Source organism: Coturnix japonica, chromosome 2, assembly GCF_054131305.1.
Source record: "Coturnix japonica strain WE chromosome 2, WE-NBRP24, whole genome shotgun sequence".
In the NCBI taxonomy this organism is placed as follows: Eukaryota; Metazoa; Chordata; class Aves; order Galliformes; family Phasianidae; genus Coturnix; species Coturnix japonica.
Genome location: NC_140664.1, coordinates 59,236,358 through 59,254,336, shown reverse-complemented (window position 1 = coordinate 59,254,336; position 17,979 = coordinate 59,236,358). Strand labels below are relative to the sequence as shown.

Sequence of the window (17,979 nt, the reverse complement as noted above, 5' to 3'; positions counted from 1 at the left end):
TAGTCCAACCATTACCAATACTTCCTGGCTAAATCATATTCCTCAGTGCCACATCCAAGCGTTTCTTGAACACTCCCATGGTCGGTGACTCCACCACCTCCCTGGGCAGTGCATTCCAATGCCTGACTACTCTTTCCGAAAAGTAATACTTCCTAATGTCCAGCCTGAATCTCCCCTGACGCAGCTTAAAACCATTCCCTCTAGTTCTATCACTGATTACACGAGAGAAGAGGCCAACCCCCAGCTCACTACAACCCCCCTTCAGGAAGTTATAGAGAGCTATAAGGTCTCCCCTGAGCCTCCTCTTCTCCAGGCTGAACAATCCTAGCTCCCTCAGCCCCTCCTCATAAGGCCTGTGCTCCAGACCCCTCACCAGCTTTGTAGCCCTCCTCTGAACACGTTCCAGGGCCGCAATGTCTTTCTTGCAGTGAGGGGCCCAAAACTGAACACAGTACTCAAGGTGCGGCTGCACCAATGCCGAGTACAGGGGGACAATTACCTCCCTGTTCCTGCTAGTAACACTGTTTTTGATGCAAGCCAGGATGCCGTTGGCCTTCTTGGCCACCCGGGCACACTGTCGGCTCATGTTCAGCCGAGCATCAATCAGTACCCCCGGGTCTGTTTCCTCAACACAATCCTCTAGCCACTCTGCCCCAAGCCTGTAGTGCTGCCCAGGGTTGTTGTGGCCAAAGTGCAGAACCTGGCATTTGGTCTTGTTGAACCTCATCCCGTTGGCTTTGGCCCAGCTCTCCAGCCTATCCAGATCCCTCTGAAGGCCCTCTCTACCCTCAGGCAGATCGACACTCCCTGCCAATTTGGTGTCATCCGCAAACTTACTGAGGGTGCACTCAATGCCCTCATCCAAGTCATCAATAAAGATGTTGAAGAGGACAGGTCCCAGCACCGACCCCTGGGGAACACCACTCATGACTGGTCTCCAACTGGATTTAACTCCATTTACCACCACTCTCTGGGCCCAGCCCTCCAGCCAGCTCCTTACCCAGCCGAGAGTGTACTCATCCAACCCACGGGCTGCCAGCTTTTGTAGGAGAGCAGCACGGGAGACAGTGTTATAGTGATATATAGCGTGATATATAGCATCAGAAACTTTGCTGAAATCCCATCTGACCCCATGGACTTGTGACAGCAAGTCTTGTGACAGCCTAGGTGGAGTAGCAGGTCTCTGTTTCCACCTGAATCATGGGGGGTGTTATTCTGCTCCCACCCCAGATTTACAGGTCAGGAGGCTAGGAACCCTGTGGATAACTAGTCTGACTATTAAAGACAGGTGTAAAGAAGGTACTGAGAATCTCAGCCTTTTCCTTATCCCCAGTGGTCATGTTTCCCACTGCATCCAGTAAAGGATGGAGATTCTCCTTGGCCTTTCTCTTACTGTTAATATGTTTGTAAAAACTGTTTTTTATTGTCCTTTACAACAGTGGCCAGATTGAGTTCATGCTGGGCTTTAGCCTTTCTGATTTTCCCCCTGATTATTCTAGCAACATCCTCGTACTCTCCACATGTTGCCTGTCCCTTCTTGCACAGGAGGTAAGCTCTCTGTTCCTCCTGGAGAGACACTTCATTAGTTCCCTACTACTCAGTAGCTGAGGTGTGCTGCAAAGCTGAGTTGCCACAAATAGGCAGTCTAGTGGAAGAAAATGCTGACTATACATCTCTCCACGCTTGAAGTTTTGCTGTACTTACATGCAGCTATTTAAAGTATTTAGAAATTGTGTGGAAAAATGGAAAAAAGATCATCTGGCCAATTACATCTAGATCAATAACCACTGCTAGGGCAGAGTTCATTAGATCCCATAGATATACTCTTCTTACCATAGACAAGCCTTCTCTTGCTAATATGCCAGGAATATCTGAAATTCTTGCATTCTCCAAGCCTGATTCTGCAGTATTACACAGTACCTATAGGATGTTTTCACTTGATTGTTTTGAGGACAAGCTATTTTTATTTACAGGCCTATGCCTTGGGTTCCAAGGCCTGTTTCTGTTCTGTGAAAAAGCCAGAGAATCCCGCAGGCTGATCGTATGCAGCAGTACTTTGTAGCTCAGCCACTGGCTTCATGTTCTTTACTCTTCTTTTATTGCAGCAATTCAGCTTTGTCTCCCTGCCCACGGATGTCCTGGAAATAGAAGTTAAAGACAAATTTGCAAAGAGCCGGCCAATCATCAAGCGTTTCCTGGGAAAACTCTCTATGCCAGTTCAGCGCCTCTTGGAAAGACATGCTATAGGGTAATTTTGCTGCTTGTACTTTCAGTTGTTTAAGGAGTGTGCTGCCAATTTGAAGTTCCTGGTGATACATCATTATAGTTACATAATGATGTTGTGTGGGCATTATTAAACTGAGACTTGTCTTCTTGTATAGGACGATGGGCACTGATTTCTCTCTATAACCTTATCTGTTACATTTTGAAACATGAGAACTGGCATTTAGGAAAGGTTTTGTGTGTATCCTGGCCACAAATCTGGAGAGTGCAATATTTTCAATTTAAACAATGTTTTAGTGCTATCAGCAGTCTACTTTCATATTTCAGAGAATTAACTCTGGGCTAAAATCTTGCCAGATCTGTTCCTCCTCCCTTTAGACAGTGGAAATACTGTAGAAATATATGTTGTAACTGAGTCCTTCTAACCTTCCCACTGCTGCCAAGGAATATCCTCATAATAGCAGCATTGCCCTGCCCTGCTTCCCCATTATAAGAATGTCCAAGGAGAGTGTGTGCAGCAGTATTGAAGTAATATACTCCAACCTGAGATAGATGGATAGCATGCTGACAAAGCCAAAATGTTTGCTCTGAACTTTGAGGTTTAGACCTTCAGGAGCAGTGAAAGACTAAGCTACTGAAGAGAGCATAGATAATGCAGTTGCCAGGAAGGCATTTCTGAAAACTGGATCTCAGTTCAGCTGAACAGCAGGATGCTGGGTTTGTTGGAAGTGTTTTTGAACAGCTAGTTCAGAAACTGGCTATGATATTGACAGCTGAATCTAACAGAAGGGACTAAATTACATGCATGTTTCTCAAGTAGAAAAGACAGAATGGCTTTTTAGAAACCAGATGGAAAAGAACAGCTTGGGGAAAGTAGAGCTTTGTAACTGAAATCACTGGCTTCCCTCAACGTGGAAAGATTTGTCATCATCATCTGATTATATCTTCCTATTTTACTTCCTTATAGAAAACACTGTCTGTCTAAGGACATACTTTGCGAAGAGCAGTGCCTCCAGCCTGTACCTAGATCTGGCTTAGTTTTTATACCACAGTGGCTTTTAAATCTCAGGCAAGCCCAATGAGAATCCAGAAATTCGGAAACATACTTAAAACTTGAGATCATCTCATTTATGTGATTTCCAATGCATGTGAAACTACACTAATAATTATATTGGGCCCAACTGGGACTATGTCTCTTTAAAAGATATATAAATACTACTATTCAGTGAAGCCTCTGCACTTAACAAATGCTTTGCAGACGTTGATTCGACCTCATTTTGGGCAACTGGGAAGTTAATCTCTTCTGTAGTTTCATTCTGTTCTGAGGGGTGGATGAAGTGTGGCAAAGGGAGGGACCTGCACAAGGACAGAATGGAATCATTGATCAACCTTGTCAGGAAGGTGTTCTCCTGATATTTCAGCTTCATAGAGGTAAGAGGGGTGGAAAGAGATGAAGAGTAGTTCAACCAGCTTAAAAAGAGAAGGTGGTAAGTGGGGCCTGATCTATCCAGAATTTTGAAAGAAAGTACAGGAAAGCTGAGTTTTGTGCAGATGATGAAGGAAAAGAAATACAGAAATGTGAGATTATGCATAAGCGTAGATATGGTCAGGTCAGCAAGGAAGTCTTGTTACAATAGCTGAAGTGGGAGTTGTTTGGTTCCGATGTTGACATCTCCATGCCCATGCTGCAGAAGTTCCATTTCCACCATTCTCTATATATACATATGTGCTTGTGTATGGCAAAAACCTGTATAAATCACTGACTCAGCTGTTCCATTGTAATTGAAGACACTGTCCTCTCCTTCTCTGCCATTTGTTCTTTTGTATGCAAGTCAACATGCCCTCATGGCTGGGTTGAATAGAATCTGAAACACATTCCGTATTTTTGTAGGACACAGCAGCCTTATTTATGGACAGTAGATATTTGGTAGGCTATAGTCTATTGTGACAGTACTTGTTTTCTTTCAGGGACAGGGTTGTAAGCTACACACTTGGTCGCAGGCTTCCTACAGATCATGTCAGTGGCCAGCTGCAGTTCCGATTTGAGATAACTTCTTCTATTCATCAAGGTAATTGTTAGTGTTAATGCATTCTTTTTCCAGCTCTTTTTTGGCTTTGCATTCATTTCTCCTCAGAAGTCTAAATTCTTTCCTGGCAGCTCTGGGACCTTAGCTATGGTCATGAGGAAAGGAAAGTGTATAGTCTTCTGTCCCCAGAATGCATCATGAGTTGCAGTTTTTTCCCTGCTTCCCCTTAGCTTACAGCTGCTAATGTGTCCTCCTGTTCTTTACTGCTTCACATAGTCCTTCATGTCACTGGAGAGAGGAGGATGAAAAACTAAGGTCCCACCTGCTTCTCTGTCATCTGTCCTGAGGAAGTGTTTGGTGGGCAATTATTTGCAGAGCCATCAACATTTGAGCATTTTATAAGTAAAAGTGAATAATCTGATAGTAAAGATGATTGAAGACTTCCTCATTTTGACTATTGTTAATCTAAAAAAAAAAAAAAAAAGTAAAAGAAAATGTATTGTTCCCTTTCAGTCACAATGGTGTCAGTTGGAATCTTGGTTTTGTGTGAAAATCTCAGTAATAAGTAATAAATAATACTCAGGGGCTTTTTTCTTCTCTAAAGTCATTCTGCCTCAGGTACACCTTGTCAAGCCAACAGCTGCATTAATACTAGGAAATTATGACCAGCCCCTTACTGGAAAAACATGACGTCTTTCTTTTGACTGGTGGATGGGATCAGAAAGCCCAGGTTGTCTGGCACCTGAGAGAAGATCATATCAAAGAAAAAATTTCCAGACTTCAGGGGGTTGATAAGCAATTTGCTAAATTCTCTGTTGTAAAATCTTGTCAGGTTCTGCATGACAAGAACAATGTAATTAAAGCATCAGAGAAGGCATCCTTGTCAATACCATGCTACTCCTCCCCATGCCCATTTGCTTAAAGGGGAGTTTCAGGAAAGGTGTTACTTTCAGGTTATATGGCAAGAAGGCAGTATGCTGCATACACATTACTACCATGAGTAAGTTCTGTGATTATTAAATCTACTGCACAAAGACTGCCTAGAACAAAAACAGCCTTTTTCAGTTAACCACTCGTTTCAGTCTCTAATTTATGTTTTAATTTTCTCATATTGCTGTGGATGCCTCTGACCTCACAGCCAAGCTTCTTGTTCAGTCAACATTTTGTGTTAAAAGAATAATTTCTTTTTCTGTCTCGTACAGATGATGAAGAGGTCACCATTAGTGCAGATCCTGAGCCAGCTGACCTCCAGGAAAGCCCTGTGAACAACCCCACAGAGGAAAGCCTCGGTGAGCCTCCATGCATCAACACAGTGACCTCAGAAAATACAATTCCAGAAGAGCTAAATGGATACAATGTGAACAATATTGATAGCCCAGGGGCTGTCAAACCACCCAGGGAAGTCAACCAGAACAACGTAAATGAAGAGCTAGCAGGAGATGAGGAGGTTGATGCCATGCCAGTTCCTGACTCCTTGGAAACCATCCAAGGAAAAGTGCTGCCTTCTTTAAATGCGACGAACCTCATGGAGGAGCTGGGTCTGCAGGCTTGCATGTCTCCTTCCGAGACTGAAGTCAGAGAAAATTGTGAAGTCAATTCTGGTACTCAAGAAGATGATGGAGTATTGAACAGCACAGAAACTTTAGAGGTCAATGAGGTGAGTGTAGATGTGTATGCTGGCAAAGACCTAGAGAAGAGTCAGGAAGAAGGGGCATCAGCCCAAGAGGAGGAAGACAGCAAGCATCAATTGAGAACCACAGCAAAGAGGAAAACAAGGCCATGCTCCCTGCCTGTGTCTGAACTTGAGACGGTTATAGCTTCAGCTTGTGGTGAACCAGAGACCCCTCGCACTCACTATATAAGAATCCACAACCTGCTCCACAGCCTGCCCTCAGCACAGATGAGCAGTGATGGGGAAGAAGAGCAAGATGCTGGCAATGGTGGGGAGAATGATGAAGAGTCCACAGTCAAGGAGATGTTGCAGAAGGAGACAGTCAGTGAGAGTGAGACAATGGCAGCAGAGCCTCCTCCAGAAAATGAGGCCGAAGAGAACTTCAGCCAGTGCACAGTGCCTCCTGGGACCTTAGACGAGCAACTCTCTGACTTAAATGATGGACTGGTGGATGGGGAAAACCCCAGGACAGGAAGTGAAAGCGAGTCAAGCTCCAGACCCAATGGTGACAATGACTGTGAGGCATGCGATACCTCTTGCTACAGCCCCTCCTGCTATAGTACCTCCTGCTATAGTACTTCCTGTTACAGCACTTCTTGCTACAGCACCTCCTGCTATGACAGTAACAATCGCTTCTCCAGCCATACCCGCTTCTCCTCTGTTGACAGTGCAAAGATTTCTGAGAGCACGGTCTTTTCCTCTCAGGATGATGATGAGGAGGAGAATAGTGCTTTTGAATCGGTGCCAGACTCAGTACAGAGCCCTGAGCTGGACAGGGAGCAAGTGGATGGCTCCTCCCAGTGGCCAGATGAACTAGTAGCTCATGGTGGGAATCCACAACTAGCTGCAGAAAGTCTAGACACCCCAATAGCAGGTCCAAGCAGCAGAAGAGAAGGTTAGATGCTGAGAATCTATGAACTGAGCAACCCTGATTATATGGATGTCACAGAAGGCATCAAATAATCAAGGTTTCAGATAGCTCATGGCTGATTTCATAAAAACTTGGGGTCTCTGAGCTGGGTAATATTTTAGGGAGGGCTGGGTAATTGATCCTGTCTTTAAATATCCCAACATATACAGATGGGGATCTGTATATATGGATTCCTGTAGATATACATGCATCATTATAAAATCAAGATTAGCTGAAGTTATGTGGAAGACTAGCATTATCACATCCACCAACTCATTCCTTATTTCCTGGGATTGTTTCATTTCACATATCTGATGTACTGCCATGTCTCTGCTAGAAAGTGAGAGGGTCAGCTTGTGCTTGTCAAGGGGCAGACATGCTGATTTATTTCAGCTAAGGACCCAGGCTGGTGTCTGTATGTAATATACCCAGTTGTATAGGTGGATAAAAGGAAATGTTTTCAAGTGAGAAATGAAACAGCTGCCTCTTACAAAGCCTGTTTACACAAATTTCCCAATAATTTTTCATGTTTTCAAACAAATCTACATCAAATTTCACAGATCACAGGGCAACTCAGAATACTTTTTTTCTCAGATTGAACAATATCCAACAAAATTCTTGTCTTATCTTTCTCTAGAGATAAAACATAATGTGAAAAATCACTTATTTCTTCGCAATGTAGGTATTCTTTTTCCCAGTCTTTTCAAACCTCAACATTAAATATATACCTTTGGTAAGTTTTTGGTTTTTTTTACATCGTATGGAGTTACATGAAGGATAGAGTTGGTTACTCATCTTCAGTTCACTTATCATTTTTCTCAGGCTGAAGAAGTAAAGGCCTCGGAGGCTGCTATGGTCAAGAAGTAGAATTTGCATTCCCATATTATGAGTCAGCTGTCTCCTGGTATAAGTGACACCAAATTTAAACAGCACTGAGAGAATGCTAAAGCATCCTTGTACCTTTTTATTGTCCATTCCCACTTCATTTACCCTGACCTTTCTCTGCTCTTGCAGAAGGAAAGGTGTAAGGGGATTGTTAAACCCTTAGTTCTAGCTCAAACAATTAATTGTCAGAAGTACGGAGAGATAGAAATCCTCAGCAGGGTGGACCTTCCTTGCAAGTGAGGGTCTTTGTATACCCAGGAGGGCATGAGTGTGCATGTGCATGAGACAGTTGTTACAGAATCGATGGTTATTTTGGACCATGTGCACATCTGAGAGGGGTTTTAGGGAGAGGATGTCTTCTGCGTATGGATTTGGCACGACTTCAAAATTTTGTCTCTTGAGTCTATATAAAGCACAGCAACTTTGCCTTGTCTGGATGAAAGAGAGAATGTCTGAAGGGCAGCCCTGTTCTTACTACTCTTTTGGTATGACCAGGTGGTACTTCAGTAAATTTGCATGTTGATCCATGTTTGGTGGCTGTTACACATACAGTAGATGTGGTCACCTCCATCCACTCCGGGTGACCGATACTACCATGATTCCACTGGCATAAATGTCATGACTAGGGGAGAGTCAATTATGGTGAGGTAAGTAAAGAAACATAGATTAATGTTCTGGTAAATTGTGCTACAACACCTGTAGAAATAGCACAGTTTTTAAGGCTATGGTAGACTTTTAACACTGAGTAATAACTTACATAACTCTGCTGTCTGTTCAAAACACACAGCAGATAAGATTGTTAGATATGCCCATATACAAGTGTTTTAAAGGAGAAATTTAAGGTGCCATATGGTGTCATCAAAGGACCTAGAAGAAGGAGTATTCTTGACAAGTATTTTTTCTCGCTTCTGGATGGTGTGAGATTTTTTTCAGTTTTACACAAAATTAGCTCCTGCCTTGTAGCTGTTGTTTGTGTATGCTTATTTTTAGACATTTTTTTTAATATATCTAGTAGCAGTATGGTTTTTTTGTTTGTTTTTTGTTTTTGTTTTTGTTTTGTTTTGTTTTTTGTTTTTTTAATGTACTTTCTTAGGATATTAAAATAACACTGATTTAACACAGCACACAGTTTGGTTCAGCTGAATGGTCTGATTTTAATTTTTAAGTGTCTGTTACTAGGATAAATAATCTTGGTTTCTGAGGTTTTAAGGACAGAATGAGAAAGAATCTGAATTCTTTTTATCTTTTAGTTTCCTCATTCTCATAGTTAAGTCTAAGATGAAAAATAGTTTTTCTTCCTTACAATAAACTTCTTCATATCTTACAGAATTCTATAAAACAAAATATCTGGATCTTAAGTTATTCCTCTCAAAGGAACATGAGTTTGGACATTTACTTAGATTTCATTTATTTCATATTCAGATATATTTGCACATATACACTATGACTGTTTTCTAAAAACTACTGTCTCACTGTCCACTGTGTGTCAGTTTTCCTTCTTCTTTCCTTCTGTATCTCAGGTCTTCTCTCTTTATCTCAGGTCCTGACTATGTTTTACTATCTTTTTTCCTCTTCTATCATCTGTCTCCTATTTGTTTCTGGTTCTTATCTCATTCTCTCTCCTCCTACCCAAGATGAACACTTTGAATTTTGAAAAACACCTGTAGAAGGAGGTGTTCTGCTTTACAGGGACTGCATAATTCTGCCTCTCCAATCTGTTTATACAGTTGCTAATTCTTTGGAAAAGCAGAGGAAGATTCAAGGCAGATTTTAGCCTCGTATTCTGCTGGTGAGAAAAGTTGGAGCCAGGATTTTGCATGTTCCTGTCCACTTTCTACAGAAGCTTGAGCTGTACTATATTTCTCAGAGATCAAGCCTGATTCTTCTGCTTACACTTTTGTGCCTATGAGTCCAGAATCTGGCCCATAATAGCTTAGCATTGGCTATAACCTGAGACCACGGCCCTGACTGCATTATTTTCATAATTCTTTGGTGTATGAATTGTTTTTAAAATAGTGCCTGGGAATAGGAATAAATAGAGCTGCAACTATACCAGGAAAACCTCTGTGACAAATAATCACTTGTTTTAGAGTAGCTTGAACCAGTAGTTTGAACCATGTTGTGAAAACAGTGAATGACTGTCAATATCTTGAATATCTTGTCCATAGGTGATTGTCCTTTACTCCATAATTCTCAGCCAGTCAGCCAGCTTCCTTCCTTGCGGCCTGACCATCATCACTACCCAACTATCGATGAGCCTCTTCCACCAAGTAAGCTTTGGCATTTTTTAATTTATTACATTTTTTCAGCCTTTCCTGTTAATTCAAACAGTGTAGAGGTCAGTATGTCTTTCCATATAACTCCATCTGTTCTGTATATACTTTCTCCAGAACCCAAGCAATATGGTCTTTTGTTTCCCATGTTTGACCCTGACTTCAGGTGTTGTCATGTTATTTTGGACAACCTCTATAACATCCTTTTGCCTTGATCCGTTCTCTTCTTTAACTACCATGAAATGAAAATAATAGTATTTTCCTCATTCCAGTCAATATTGTGAGATTGGAATGAATATGTATCTGTCAGGTGTGCTGGAAGCCTTTCAAAAAAAGCTTTTGGTTTATCAGCAAAGTACTGTGGGTTTTGTTTTGTTTGTTCGCTTTTTGTTTTTGTAAAGTTTGTCTTCAGGTTTTTCTGTAACCCACTTCAAACAGTTTGGGATGCACTCCCTGTGCTCAGTCAGCCCTGCTTTCAGGTCCAGCAGAGCTTTTGATCAGTCAGGATGCACCAGAAACAAATAGTAGGTCCAAATGATTCTGTGAAAGGCAGCTCATGCATGGTAATGCCATCATACTGTTTTTTGATTTGGTGATCAATTTAATGTTCTGTTTGTTATTGGAAGTAATGACATCTGCAGTTGATATGAACAAAAATCAGAGATTTTTATGGAGAATAACTGATTAGCGGTCTGATAAGGCAGGACTTTTACCTCTGTATCTACTGCTGAAGATTTTCACTTGTCTTAGTACCTTTTCCCTTGTGTACCTAGAGGATTACTCCGCTTTTTACATTAGCGCTAACTGCCCAGCAGAGTGCAGTCTTTGCCCTGCAACGTGCTATGAATGAACTTGCAAGTTCAGCACGTGATTTACAACCCGAAGCACGCAGTGTCTCAGAAAAACAACCAGGCATGTGAACAAAGCGCTCTGTTTTCTTCAGAGCCCGAGGAGGGAACTTGTCCTGTGGTGCCCTTGAAAAGTAATTCATCATCAGCCATGTTGTCAGTATTCCATAAGCTAAATATAGTCCTGATGCTGGTGTCAGCTGCACAGTAGCATAAATGATTCAAATACCTTTAGCCCAGTGAAGTCTTATTAGAGTTCCCACGTGGCATGCTAGTGAATGATGAAATGAGGAATGGTTACCTCTGTAACAGGAAAATATTTTTCCTCCTCCCACTCTTAACTCAGTGTTTTGTGAATAGGGCACATTCCCAATTAGATGGCTTAGTGATAGATGCTGACACCACCTCAGATAAACAAAATGTACAGTGAAGCCATGTCCCATATTCATCCGTAACCAATTCAATGCATTTTCCCTCTTTCTTGTAATTATTCTTAAAAGGCAAGTATTTCTACAATTAATTTTCATGAGTGCTTTCGCAAGGGTTAAGTATATGAAAAGCAGTGTATGACAACACAGTTTAGAAGTTATATCCCTTTGTAGGATTTTATTGTATCATCTGCTTATAACATCATTTTACCAATAATGGCTTGAGACTTTGTATAAAAGCACTGAGAATTAAGTATATTGACTTTAATGGGAATAGATTCTACTAAGTTGATTTTATGGGGAAAAAAAGTTGAATTAGATAATATCACCTAAGAAGGCAGTGCTAAGTGATCTTAGTGAGATTTCAAAGTTGTTTCAAAAGGAAAGCTATAGTCTTAATCTTAGTATCCAGTATCACTGTCTCAGTGCCCTTAATGCCTCTTAATCACAATTAAATAATTCTTGAGTGGTGTGAAAGGGAAAAAAAAAAAATTGTATTTTAAGCATCAGTTACGTGAACAAACCTGGCTTTCTTCTTACTTGCAAAATTAACCTCTTTGCACTGATGAAAAAAATGTCAGTGCTGCAAGATCATTGTTGACTGGTTATACATTGGCCATGGAATATTCTATGGTCAGTTCTTTTTCTCTTTGGGAGTTTTCTGAATAACTTAATTTCATCATAACTGCACAACAGTTGATACTGGGGAGGAAATTTTGTTTCAGAAAGTTTTGTTTAGGAAATTAAGGTAGACCAGATTTATTGTTTGTTTAGGAATGTCGTGGTGATCAGCTCAAATGTTAATGCCTACATGAGATTGACAGGAGATTTGCAGAGCTTTTACTGTCTTCTGATGGCATTAATGCTCACATCTTATTATGCATGCATTTTCTAGTACTGCTACATGCCCTACAGAACTGAAGCCAAGAAAAATATATGTGCCCTGTTCAGCACTGCTCTGTACAAAAGGAGTGGCTGAGCTTGGAAAGGGAAAATCAGCTTTTTTTTGTTTATTTTGCCACTCCAGGATTATGGGCCTGCCAGAAGAGGTCAAATCTTCTGGTACAGATCAGAGCAGTTTCAGATGCTGTTGTAAAATATGACTCATCTGATGGAGGGGGATCACTAGAAAACAAACAAGTACTGACCTGTCTCCACTCTGTGCTTGAGTATGCTACTTCTGTAAAGGTTAGATTAAGGTTAGTCTGTTGTAGTCACCGTTTTATTTTGCCTGAAAAAGTAACAGAAAAGCCTGAAGAGAATTGGCTGCTTCCTGGATTACCTGTGCCCCTGAAGCAGCATGAAGGGACTTGAGCATAGCTCAAAACCTGAGTCCTGTCTGTCAGTTCACCTGTCAGCCTGTTCATCTCTCTGTGCAGGTATCTATCCATCTGTCCACAAATCTGGTATTGTATGCAGCTTCAGTGACTTGTATGACTCACTGGTTGTCTTGTGGGAAGGCAGAAAGTTCAGCTGACATCTTTGTGCAACCAAAATACCAGCACCTTCCACTCTTTCAACAGCCTTCCTAAGTGATCAGAAGAATAGCTCTTCAGCTGATTTTAAAAGCTGTTGTGAGGAATAGTGCTTATCTAGGATCACTGTGGAAGTCCCAAAAGCCACATGACACTGTTCTTAATATTTCAGTATGCCACTAAAAGTGTCAACATGTGGTTTCAGGTGCATATACACATTCAGCAATTAATAAAGCAGTGCTCACTGACAGAGGTAGTTCATGTCTGTACATAATGCTGCAGGATGTCTGATGAGTCCTGCAGAGATAGCCATCCTGAAACTGCAATCCAGTCTGCACAGTTCTGACCTGAAATGTTCACGCCTTCAAGCTCTGAAGAAGTTTTGTTACTCTTAGATTCTACTTAGAAGTAGTACTCTAAGTACTCTTAGATTGTACTTAGAAGCTCAGGAATTCTGAATTAGAATTGTTTACACTGCAAGATAGGGTCTAGAGCAAGTAATGCAAAGGGCTGGAAACCCTAGATTTACACTGTAATTGGATAATGTTATTCTTAGTAAGTGTCGGATCAGCAGGTTCTAGTTCAATATTGCTGTCTTCTATGTATACTAATAAGAGTGTGGGTATGAGCATTACCAACAAATCCTTAATTATCCATTGAGATTTATTATTCTCAGCTTGTTACATATGTACTCTAGTGTGAAGTAATGACTAGGACAGCAAGAAGACCTTCTTAGTGATCTTAAGGTACAACATGTCACCGTTGATCTGGCCAAGATAATTTCCTTGTACGGGATTTTGCAGGTAGTGCATGGCTCCAGAATGGCCATGGTGGTACACCCACTACTGGTGACAGCATGCTTGGTAAGGCTTTGGCCTTCAGCCTGCCCTGTCAAGTTTGATTTCATTCAATGTGCATCTGTTGTGCTTTATGTGCTCTCTTTCACTGTTTGGTTTTAGACATCGTTTTCATGAAGCTATGTTCTTGTTCTTGATACAGCTGCAACATCCTTGAGAAACCTTACCCAGTTGGATAACCAGAGAGCCCTCCCCTTAATATTATATGATGTTCACAGAGAGACTGTATGTATGTACTTATGTTAGCGTAGTTTTTGCACCTATAATTACCAAAGTACTTTCACAGTCAAATCTAAAATAAATCATGCATGTGTATAAGGCTTTTGCTGTTATGAAGTATCACAGAAAATCTCTCCAAGGACTCGGTGTTCATTTTAGGTTCCCAGGAATAATGTGCCACAGGCTACCAGCCACAGACTTAAGACTACCTACACTAGGATAGGACCAGTCCAGATATGGGAGCTGAGTTTAGCCATAGCTGGCGTTCTGGAGAAGGAAACTGTGAAGAATGGGTTTCCAGACACAGCACAGAAAGATGCAACTCAGTTCTACTCGTAGTAGCAGTAGCAGATAAGAGGTAAAGAGTGAAGTCCAGCTGAACCCCAATTTGGTCATAGGAGAATGTAGAAGGAATGGACTCTCCAGTTAGAGTAGTCACAGTAAGAGTACGGGAATAGAAAATTGTTTTTCCCCCCAAAGGTAATTACCATATGAGCATTCATGAGGTTTGTAATAAGCACAAGCAGAAAGTGTGTGTTTATTGATAGGTACATCATTAGCTGATGGATTGTGTAGAAATATGAAGGTAGCAAGTCACATTTGTATCACAACTCCATACATTCCAAGCAATCCAATGTGGAGATTTGTTAAGTAAATCACTTACTTGAATTTTCCTCATACTTTTTTTTTTTTTTTTTTTTTTTTTTTTTTTTTTAATCAGTATTGCCATTTTCCAGAAACCATCAGAACATTTAGTTTTCAATCCTGGGATAACTTTGAACATTAAAAGGAGGCAGTGACTGAAAGCTCAATATTATGCTGCAAGCATTCAGTCAAGTTGGCATTCATCAGAACACTAGGTTTATGAAAATCATTTGTGTATATCTACAGAGATTTGTATGGATATGTCCAATCAGGCTGTGATCAGTTTTCAGGCAAGCCTATAATTGTTGTAAGAAACATGTGTAAGCATGTTTATTCTGAAACATAACAAAACATAAAACATGGATTTGCCACATTAGCACAGATTTAATCCTTCTCTACTAAGTGTCAGTTCTCTGTGGCTGTCCTGACCTGTAATGAATCCAGCCAGCTAGTAGTAGTAATTGTAAAATTATCCAGTGTTTTAAAATGTGTCTTTGTAGTCTATGATGGTAAATTCCGTAGGCTACTTATGTACTATGTGTGAAATATTTATGTATATGCATATACTATATATACATATAGATAAGCACATAGTATATATATGCATTTGAATGTGTATGTTGAATATATATACAAATATTGCACGCGTATAGGCATGTGTATGGTATCTATCTTGTGTATATATCTTCTCTCTGTGAATCTATATATGTATGTTTTTGTATCCCCCCACATAATTTTCTTGGAAGATATCACACTGACAGCATGTTCCCTTCCTTTTTTTCCAACCCCAGATTGGGAAGCTCGAATAGACAGCCATGGGAGGGTGTTCTACGTTGACCATGTCAACCGAACTACCACATGGCAGCGCCCCACAGCTGCAGCAACACCAGATGGGATCCACAGGTCTGGCTCTATCCAGCAAATGGAGCAGCTGAACCGGCGGTGAGCACTTGCATCTGTATTCCTCTAAGATATACACGTTCTTTTCTCAACAAATGCCCCAATGGTTTCCTTCCTGGAGAAGTTCTGCAAGGAGACCTCATTTCAGCCTTCTGATATTTAGAAGGAGATTGTAAAAAGGAGGAGAATCGTTTTGGTTTTTTTTTTTTTACGTGGGTAGAGAGTGATAGGACAAGGGGAAATGGTCTTAAGCTCAAGGAGGGAAGGTTTAGATTGGATGTCAGGGGAAGTTCTTCACAGAGAGAGTGGTGATGTGCTGGAACAGGCTGCCTAGAGAGTCTGTGAATGCTCCATCCCTGAAGATGTTCAAGACCAGGTTGGATGTGGCCCTGGGCAACCTGGTCTAGTACCAGATCTTGAGGTTGGTGGCTCTCCCTGTGGTAGGGGGGTTGGAACTTGATGACCCTTGGAATCCCTTCCAACCCAGGCCATTCTATGATTCTGTGATTCCTTCCTCACTGCATCCCACTGGCTTCCTAAGCTTCTTTCATTGTCCAAAGGAAACACACATCTTCCTGCCCTGGCTGCTGCTGACTTTCTGTTTTGGTGTACCTGCTATGGGTATCCAGTACACAAATTTGCCCACATGAGGGGTGCTGTTGAGTGAAAGATGTTTCAAAACTTTTCAAACTGTATGAAACGGCCTTTGAAGAACATTTTTGAAATTACTCCCAAAAGAGAAAGGAGTGCTCTTCCATCTGATAGAGTTACTTTTTCTATTTAACTCTTAGAGTGGTACTCATGGCTCAGCACCTAGCACTGCACTGCAGCAACTACAAATGTTTCTGTGCTAACTGCTGATTACATAGTAGTGTGGCATTTCTACTCAAGCTAGTTAAGCCCACCAAAAGGTCTGTCTTTTTCTAGGGCAAAACACTGCTCTAATAGAGATGTACTGTACTGTGTCTTTCCAGATAGAGATGGATATCTTAGTGCTGTAATAGGTGCTCTAAATCTTTCAGCTCATTCTTTGCTAGCTCAGATGTATCTTAGTATGACACACATTTTCCCTTCATTACAACATTGGTGGACAAAGGGAAAGCAACTTTTGTCATTTACCAGGACTTGAGCAAGGCCTTTGACATGGTCCCCCACCACATCCTTATCTCCAAATTGGAGAGATGTGGATTTGATGGGTGAACCACCTGATGAATAAGAAATTGGTTGAAAGGCCACAGAGGGTGGTGATTAATGGTTCTATGTTCAGATGGAGGCTGATAATGAGTGATGTCTCCCAGGAGTCTGTCTCAAGACCAATGCTCGTTATCATCTTTATCAGTGACGTTGATGGTAGAATTGACTGCACCTCAGCAAGTTTGTTGATGACACCAAGCTGAGTGGTGCAGTTGACACAGTGGAAGTAAGGGATGCCATTCAGAGGGACTGCAACAGACCTGAAAGGTGTGCATGGGGGAATCTAACAAGGTTCAACACAGCAGAGTACAAGGTTTTGCACTTGGACTGGGGGAATTCCAGACATGGGAAGGAGCAGTCCTTGGTAGCAGCCCTGCAGAGAAGGACCTGGGAGTCCTGCTGGATGAAAAACTTAGTATGAGCCAACAGTGTGCTCTTGCAGTTCAGGAGGCAAATGGTATCTTGGGCTCCATCAGAAGAGGGGTGGCCAGAAGGGACTGGGAGAGGATTGTCCCTCTCTACTCTGCCCTTGTGAGGCCCCATCTGGAGTACTGTATCCACGTCTGGAGCCCCCAGAACAAGAAAGATAGGGAGCTGTTGGATAGGGTCCAGTGGAGGGCCACAAAGATGATCAGAGGGCTGGAGCACCTCCCCTATGAAGAGGGAGCTGGGTTTGTTCAGCCTGGGGAAAAGAAGGCTGTGGGGTGACCTAACTGCAGCCTTTCAGTACCTAAAGGGTAATATATATAAACATTAGGTAATATATAAGCAGTAGGTAATATATATAAACAGTGGAGGAGTCAACTCTTTGAAAGGGTAGATAATATCAGGATAAGGGGAAATGGTTTTAACTTGAAGGGGATAAGATTTAGGTTGGATGTCGGGGAGGAAGTTCTTTACTATGAGAGTGGTGAGGTGGTGGAACAGGCTGCCCAGAGAGATTGTGGATGCCCCAACCCTGGAGATGTTCAAGACCAGGTTGGATGGGGCTCTAGGTAGCCTGACCTAGTATTAAATGTGGAGGTTGGTGGCCCTCCAGGTATCATGGAGATTCATGATCCTTGAGGTCCCTTCCACCCCAGGCTATTCTGTGTCTGGTCTAGAAATAGATTTGTTTATTGTTTCTTTCTTTTGCTCACTTTTTGGGCTGAATTTAACAGTGGTTAAAAGTCCTCCCTTCTTTCTTCAGACAATTTTTATTTTTTTTCCCTGCTTACTATAATGATATGGTTTCCTTTCTAGACAGCAAAGCTGAAATTATATTCTAATTATAGCATGTAAAATGACACAAAGGTTTTTTGGTCTTTTTCTCTGTGCTAAGAGAAAGATCTGCAGCTAAAAGTAAAATACAAAGTTTAGAAGTATTGTTTTCATTGTGCAGAATAGTTTTGGAATTACAGTATGTAAGGAGAACTGGATTCTG

The 17,979-nt window shown here is 41.4% G+C and overlaps 1 protein-coding gene across 38 annotated transcripts in view; it reads left to right on the top strand.

Annotated features, from left to right (window-relative positions):
• Positions 1-17,979, top strand: part of HECW1 (HECT, C2 and WW domain containing E3 ubiquitin protein ligase 1) — a 216,469-nt gene that overhangs the window by 149,884 nt on the left and 48,606 nt on the right. For 20 of the 38 annotated variants that reach the window (XR_014943461.1, XR_004306356.2, XR_004306357.2 and 17 more), the window contains 6 exons: positions 2,106-2,248; positions 4,192-4,292; positions 5,453-6,817; positions 9,886-9,987; positions 13,741-13,827; positions 15,254-15,404. Coding sequence is in view for 34 of the 38 variants with exons in the window: in XM_085539863.1 (XP_085395989.1) it covers positions 2,106-2,248; positions 4,192-4,292; positions 5,453-6,817; positions 9,886-9,987; positions 13,741-13,827; positions 15,254-15,404 (1,949 nt within the window). In the remaining 4 variants the exon portion in view is untranslated. The remainder of the gene's footprint in view (positions 1-2,105; positions 2,249-4,191; positions 4,293-5,452; positions 6,818-9,885; positions 9,988-13,740; positions 13,828-15,253; positions 15,405-17,979) is intronic. The other 18 variants (XM_085539872.1, XM_085539867.1, XM_015854914.3 and 15 more) reach the window with 5 other exon arrangements.